Source organism: Alnus glutinosa, chromosome 14 (assembly GCF_958979055.1).
Source record: "Alnus glutinosa chromosome 14, dhAlnGlut1.1, whole genome shotgun sequence".
Classification (NCBI taxonomy): Eukaryota; Viridiplantae; Streptophyta; class Magnoliopsida; order Fagales; family Betulaceae; genus Alnus; species Alnus glutinosa.
This window is the reverse complement of record NC_084899.1, coordinates 10,483,369-10,491,461: the sequence shown is the minus strand read 5'-3', so window position 1 is coordinate 10,491,461 and position 8,093 is coordinate 10,483,369. Positions and strand designations below refer to the sequence as shown.

Here is an 8,093-nt window from a genome sequence, read left to right as displayed (position 1 = left end):
GGGTGGGGTGGGGCGGCTTTGTATAAGCTTTTTGATCGATCTTTCTCAAAATTTTATTCGATTTTTCAGTGGTCTATCGTTAGAAGTTCATACCTCTCTCTCTCTCTCTCTCTCTCTCTCTCTCTCTCATACACACAGAATGAAGGAAACCATAGTGTTGTATCCGGCTGCTGCCTTTCACCACATGGCCTCCATGGTAGAATTAGGAAAGCTAATCATGCAACATCACCCAAACTTGTCCATAACAATCCTAGTCGCAACCATGCCTTTTGACGCATCTGCCACTTCCTCCTACATCAACCACCTCTCCAAAACCGATCTTCCTATCTCCTTCTACTCCCTTCCCTCAATCCATCTTCCCCCACCCCAACAAGATTCTCATGACACCAAAAGCCGAGTAGCCTCGGCATCCGAGTTCATCCACCTCAATGCTCCCCATGTCCTTGATGCCCTCCGAACCATTTCTCTGTCCTCCTCCGTCCAAGCTCTCATAACCTCGGTTGTCCACTTATATGACGACAGCCTCCACATCCCAACTTACTACTACTATAGCTCTTGTGCTTCTACTCTCGCCATTCTTCTCTTCTTGCCAACCCTCCACAATCAAACCGCTAAAAGCTTCAAGGATCTCGACGGCACTCTCTTGCACATTCCTGGACTTTCACCCATCAGAGCCTCATACATGCCTCAACCTCTTCTCCAACGAGACGACCCCACTTACCATTTCTTCCTTAACTTTGGCTCCTGCCTACCCAAATCAAAGGGGATCATAGTAAACACGTTTGACTCACTTGAGCCACATGCAATCAAATCCATAGCTGATGGTGCTTGCGTTCCAAACGGTCTAATGCCACCGGTATACCCTATTGGTCCACTGATCACAGATGCCAAAGATAGAGCCGGCGGCACCTTATGCGATGCATCATCCGAATGTTTAGCATGGTTAGATGTGCAGCCAAGCAGAAGCGTTGTGTTCTTGTGCTTTGGTAGTAGAGGTACGTTTTCTGAAGCACAGCTTGAAAAGATTGCCTGTGGGTTGGAGAGAAGCAACCAAAGATTCTTGTGGGTGGTGAAGAGTCCTCTGGGTTCAACTACAGAACCAAACTTAGAGGTGCTGTTGCCAAAAGGGTTTGCACAGAGGACCAAAGAAAGGGGTCTTGTAGTGAAGTCTTGGGCTCCACAGAATGCTATTCTGAGCCATGAATCGGTAGGTGGGTTCGTGACGCACTGCGGGTGGAACTCGGTGCTGGAAGCAGTGAGTTACGGTGTGCCGATGGTGGCATGGCCATTGTATGCTGAGCAGCACACGAATGCTGTGGTTTTGGTGGAGGAAATGAAGCTGGCAATACCCATTGGCATGGCAACATCTTCTGAGGAAGGAGAAAAAGAAGGGTTGGTGAGTTCAGAGGAGGTGGAAACCCGCGTGAGACAACTGATGGAATTGGAGGAAGGGAAAGTTCTTAGAAAGCGAAGTCTAGAGATGAGAACCATTGCTAGGGCGGCTTGGACTGGTGGTGGGACGTCCTTCACTGCCTTTTCCAAGTTGGTTGCTTCTTGGAAGCTAGGATGATCATTTGCTTGATTTTTCTTGTGATTTTTGGACTTGCTTGTTGATGTTTATTAATTGGAAAGTGTAGCGGGCTGGTCCAACCTATTACTAAAAAAGTTGTATTTCTTGGATGTTTAACAAGTTGTTTTTGTGGCTTGTTGAATAAATATTGAACTTCCTTCATATTTTTTTGTTCTCACTGAAAAATTATTTTGCTTAAAACCTTATCTCATGTTATTAATTTAATAAGAAAAGATAGGCCAAGTCGACTAAATTGAACCGTCCCATGTTATCTTGTTATGGATTATAGTTGTTTAATTGTATTAGTTATCCGATAGAGATCAGAATTTGGTGTAGTTCGTTGTCCCAATTGCATGCAATTCAGGCAGCCCCACAAAAAGGGCAAGTGCAGGGCCTGCTTGCCGCAAGCCTCTCTGTAGGGCTGCCCAAATCAGATGCCATTGATTGCCAAATCCGCACATAGGCACATCATCACTATCGTTCGAATTAATTTGCTTCTTTTTTCTTCATTAGCCGAAAGATTCCCACGAAACAACCCTTTAGATAGAAAAGCCCAAGAATTGAATCCAATTAACCCAATACTCGACCATGAATCACTGGTGTTTGTTTCATCACTCTTTGTGGTGCAGCCGGCGGTACCTAATTCCATTGTTACAATCATGCATTGCATAATTATACAATCTTAAAAACACATCACAAAACATCAACTAGAACAGGTGCAATTGAATCTCCTACATGGCTAGCTAATTTAAACGGAAATAGTGTATACCACAGATGATAATAAAATGCGCACACAAAAAAAAAGAAATAAAAAATTGCAAAACTCCATTGATGATAGAATAAAATTTCAGGACTTAATTAAACTAACCCTTAAACCAAATTGGGTTCGTTTCCATTTTTAAATGGCCAAAGTGCGCAACCGAATGTGATATTTTTCACCAGATAAAATAGTAAAAATATCCCAACATTCAAACATTTGGGGTTGGTGTTTGAACACATCCAATTCCCGTTATAACTTATAAGGTAGTCTTTTTAACAATACAACAAATCTTTTTAACAATACGACATGTTAAGAGGACTAGAAGTAAGTATTATGCTAAATTAATAGACAAAAATATTATATCAAGCTATCTATTCTATGGCAACTCATAACAACTTGTGTGTGTGTGTGCGCGCATCTAAATGAATGGACTAAAGAGCTAATAAGTATAGGCGTTGTTCGTTGAGGATTTCGATCCTTAGAATGATAAACTAAAGTGCTAATAAGTATAGGTGTTGTTCTTTGAGGATTTCGATCCTTAGAATGATAAATTTCTAAATAATGGGAGAAAGGATCATGATAGCAGGGAGGATTAAGCGAATGACCATATTGGTGGAACGATATGAAGAGTGTCATTGCAGAGTACGTTGAACATTTGAGACCGGTAGGAACACTTCAGTTGCTAATCGTGCCCAATGGGACGAGATAGCAATGGATTTGTTAATAAGATTACCCTGGGTACCATCTAGAGATGATACTATTTGGGTAATAGTGATTAATTGTTAAGGATCACCCATTTCATTCTAATAAAGGTTTAGGATTTGATGTATAAGCTAGTAGGGTTGTATGTTCAAAACGTAGTGCAAATGCATGGGGTGCCAACCACTATTGTATCAGACCATGATTCTAGATTTACTTCAAGTTTTTGGTAGAGCTTGCAGTTGAAGGTGGGTATGGAGCTGAAATTTAGTATTGCATTTCACCCTCCAGCCAACGACCAGTCAGATAGGACTATCCAGATTCTAGCAGACATGTTGCAGAAATGCGAATTGGACTTCAAACGCATTTGGATTTAGTATATGCCTTTGATTGACTTCGCCCACAACGATAGTTATCACACAACTATTGGGATGCCAACCTATGAAGCACATTACAGATAGAAGTGTTAGTCACCACTATATTGGAACAATGTTGGCGAGAGACAACTATTGGGGTTGAAAATGATCCAAGATACTAGGGACAAGGCAATCCTTATCAGATAAATGAAGGTAGTAGCTAAGAGTTAGCAAAAGAGCTATGCCGACAATTGGAGAGGAAAGTTAGAATTTGAGGTAGGGGATCGAGTATTCCCGATGAAAGTTGTGATGAGGTTTGGAAAGAAGGGCAAGCTGAACCCTCGCTTTATCAGACCTTCTGAGATAAACAAAAGGGTAGGCAAGTTAGCTTACCAAGTTGCTCTACCATCAAACCTTGCAGGTATGCACGCCGTCTTCCATGTTTGGATGAAAATGAAATTTATCCCCAATCCAAACCTTGTGGCGGAGTACGAGCCATTGGGGATTCAGGAAGGAATGACCTACAAGGAGATGCCTATTCGGATTCTGGATCGCAAGGAGCAAGTGTTGCGCACCAAGAAGATTCCTAGCATCAAGGTGTTGTGGCACAACCTCAACCCTTTGTGTGTGCATGAATGGTTATAAATACACCATTTACGACCTTAGCCTCTATTTTTGTCATTTCTTCAGCTGAGGGAGCCTAGTTAGAGTGTGAGAGAGCTGGAGTGAGAGAGAAGAGGTTATTCTTGAAGTTTTGACTTCAAGAGAGGTAAACCTTGCTCATATCTCGATTTTTATGATGTTAGTAGCATATTGTCTTCATGTTCATTTATTGTTATGTCTTATTCTTGTAGCTTAGCCTCTAATTAGTAGATTCAAGCTTTGTTTAAGTTTGCTTTAGATGGTTTTGATGATAGATTAATGATTTAATGGTCATAGATGAACTTTGTTGTGATTGGTCATAATATTTGTGATTATGACAATGTAAGTTATAACATTAGAGCCATAGAATGGGTTGACGTTTAGTTAAGACTTTTGGTTGAAAATGGTTTATGCCAGGCTCTAAACGTTCAACACCCTTTTTGGCCGAGCATTCGAAACTTCCTACTGAATGATCAAAGTCAGGCAATGAGTCTATTTTAACATAGTCTAGGGTTTAGAATCTGTTTTGCTTAAGATCGAAGACTGATATTAGATCATTTCTCAGATTTCGAGGTTCGTTGATACCAGAAAGATTATACAGAGGAATCTTACGACCAAGGTGAGTAAAACCCACATGGATGCTTGTTATTTCAATTCTTCATGGCATGATCATTTTATGTAGCAAACGTGCATGGTTACAACTCACATGAAATACATTTTAGAATGATGTTAACTCCACTTTTGTAAAAATGATTGATGAATAATGAAACAATGAAATATTTGGTTTTTTGTAAAAGACAATGGATAATTGCATCATATGACATGGTACACCATGTACGGGATAACGACCCTATCCTATGGATCAAAGAGATTTGTTTTCATAAATGGGGAATAAAAGCAGGAGTCCAATTTAGCAGTCTAAGGAGAACTGTAAGTATAATTACTTATGAGACTTGATACTTATTTTTAATATATGTTTTATAATTGAATCTTATAATTTTTTGAAATAGTATGGCTATGTGCTTCCGATAGTTTCATATGTTTAAATATGTTTTATTTATAATGATTTATGAATTAAAATGTGTAATGTCCCCAAAATTAGGTTATCATTTTACTTAACTTAGAGAGTTATTGGCAGTACCTCTAGAACAATTAACTACTAATTGCCTAGTAGAACCACCCTTTATAGACTAATTAGAGTGAAAGAAAAGCGGAAAACAGAAGAATATGAAATCTGAGAATCTAAAAGTAATTAAACCTCAAATAACACTATCAACAAATGTAGACCGAAAGTTATCCAAAATTGATTCCAATCTAAACAAACTTGATACTAAGGGACGTTTACTTGGCGTCTTCATCCTTGCGAACTTCTCAACTCTAACTAAGGTCAACTTGATAATTACCGACACACAAAGAAATTTCGAGATAAGGGAGAGCATTGAGTAAGTCTATGACTTAGTAAATAAATAATTACAATACTGATTATGAAATGAGTCTTAAGTATCAACTTTTATTTGTGGAATCATAAACATAAGTCTTTTTGCAAAAACTAGCGTGTATTGCCCCCATTACTATGCTCTCATTAAAAGGTCATGGTTTGTTTTGAAAATATTTACGGAGGCATAATTCCAATGACAATACTTATAGTTTATTGTAGGGGAAAATCATGATAAAAATATATTTGTATACGTATATGTTATAGTTCATCCCATATAGTTTACCCAAGATGTTAACCCATTCCCGGCAGGGTTTGCGTTGTCCCGAAGGACTTGTAATACAACATTGATGCCCTGAATATGTATGCATACCACCATATACTAGCAGCCCAACCGAGTTCGACCTCGGGTGCCCACGCTACTAGAGGTGTACAAACGGTTATAACCGGCGGTTATTGGCTAAAACCGCTAACCGCCTAGGTGGAGGCGGTTATTTTTATAACCGCCAGTTAGCGGTTATTGCCTTAATAACTGACGGTTTTAAATCCACTTTTGAATTCCAGTTTTGGGTCGGGTTTACACCCGTTTTGGGCCAGGTTTACACTGGTTTTGGGTTAGTTTTTGTACAGAATTTAATTTTTTCAAAAAAAAAATTGATACTTTTTGGACCTTTTCTCCTTTGGTACAAAATTAACAAATCTAAATACAAAATTACAAATCCAAAAGACAAAGGCACAAACAAATAACCATATAACCAAATCCAAATCTAATTTTACAAATCCAAAAAACCAAATTCAAAACCAAAAAATTACAAATCCAAATAACCACATAGGCATATACCGCAAATTCTAAAACCAAACAAATCCACATACTCCAAAACACAAAGGCACAAACAAATAACCATATAACCAAATCCAAATAACCAAATTCAAAACCAAAAAATTACAAATCCAAATAACCACATAAGCACATACTCCAAATTCCAAAACCAAACAAATCCACATACTCCAAATTTCAAAACAAAAAGGCACAAACAAATAATCATATAACTAAATACAAATCTAATTTGACAAATCCAAATAACCAAATTCAAAACCAAAAAATTAAAAATTCAAATAACCACATAGGCACATACTCCAAATTCCAAAACCAAACAAATCCAAATAACCAATTACTCCAAGACATTACAAATCCAAAATCCAAAAATTACAAATCCAAAGATAGTCACTAATGGTCACCTACGTCCACAATATATTCCTCTTTCTATCACAAGGGTGAACTCCCTACAATCAAAGATATAAAAAGTTACAAACAAAAATAGCTCTAGAGGTCAATACAAACCTACATCCAAAATTCCAAATAACCAAAACCAAAACATTACAATCAAATTAATCAATAAACCTTCGATACTAACATCCTTCTAGACAAAGTCCAAGAATGCTTCGGTCCTTGATTGAGCGCCATCTACAAAAGAATAAGCTTTAGTTAATTGAAAAGTAAGTTTCAAAAATAGTAATTGCACAAATGAAAAGTTACAACTAATTTACAAACATTTACCTTCTTCATCAAAGCTTTCCACAAATTCCTTCAACTCCTGAATGTCAATTGGAGTATTCCTTATCCAATTTTGTGTGCAAACCAACGCCTCAACGGTAAGTGGAGACAATGTACTCCTAAAGGGATCCAATATATGTCCCCCAGTGCTAAAGGCGAACTCAGAGGCAACAGTGGAAATTGGCATAGCCAATACATCAAGGGCTATCGCTGCAATAATAGGATATTTAGGTGCATTAATCTTTCACCAACCTAAAAGATCAAAGTCCTTCATTGCTGCTTCACACCCATCCAACAAATACCTATCCACCTCCGACTTACACTCCAAATCATTCTCTTCCTCAAGGTGTTGGGAGATGAGATTATGAATTTTATCCACTGCACTATCTGTGTCATCAACAACAACATTCAAGTTAGTATTATATGCACTTCTTGAAGTCGCATTAAATTCAGACACCGCAATCCCTTGAAACTTACTATATTGCTCAATCAAACGATCCAAAAGCTCTCTCACCCTTTTCTCTATTTTATCCGCCCATATTGGCCCATTGCACCTTTTCAACTACCACACCAAAATCTTCATCTTGTAGCACGGGTCAACAACAAAAGCAATATATAACATCAAGTTCATCTTATCCATACTCCCCCAGTACTTCTTGTTAGTATTTTTATTGGCTACATTCTGGATAAAACAAAAACACTTTATGTAATGGTTGCGTTTTAACATGACAGTCGGTTTTCAAATTGGAATCTTCATACATAGAGACATTTACTGCTCACAAGCTTTTAGAAGATATCCATGAAGTGTCCATTGCAAAAACCAAGACAAAACAGTCGGTTCCTGTGAAACCGTCTGGACGGGCCATTGAAGGCGTTCGGACGCCCTGCAGTGTCTTACAGATAAACATTGAAAGACGTCTGGACGTCAGAGCAACACCATCCGGACGCTCGGTCAATCAGTATTCAACAAGGAGTTTGTTTTTAGAAATCGACATTGTTTGGGAAGTCTCTGCAATATGTCCGGACGACTCGGCATCACGTCCGAACGATGTTCAGTATTTGCAGACCGTCCAGAT

At 38.5% G+C, this 8,093-nt stretch overlaps 2 protein-coding genes across 2 annotated transcripts; both read left to right on the top strand.

Annotated features, from left to right (window-relative positions):
• The first annotated feature begins 38 nt into the window (after positions 1–38).
• On the top strand, positions 39–1,690 carry LOC133857390 (UDP-glycosyltransferase 88B1-like). The gene has a single exon (XM_062292646.1). The coding sequence runs from the start codon at positions 140–142 to the stop codon at positions 1,568–1,570; it is 1,431 nt and encodes a 476-aa protein (XP_062148630.1). The 5' UTR covers positions 39–139; the 3' UTR covers positions 1,571–1,690.
• Positions 1,691–3,682: 1,992 nt separating this feature from the next.
• Positions 3,683–4,251, top strand: LOC133856704 (uncharacterized). The gene is made up of 2 exons (XM_062291760.1): positions 3,683–3,982; positions 4,240–4,251. The coding sequence occupies exons 1-2, from the start codon at positions 3,683–3,685 to the stop codon at positions 4,249–4,251; spliced, it is 312 nt and encodes a 103-aa protein (XP_062147744.1).
• Positions 4,252–8,093: the final 3,842 nt, after the last annotated feature.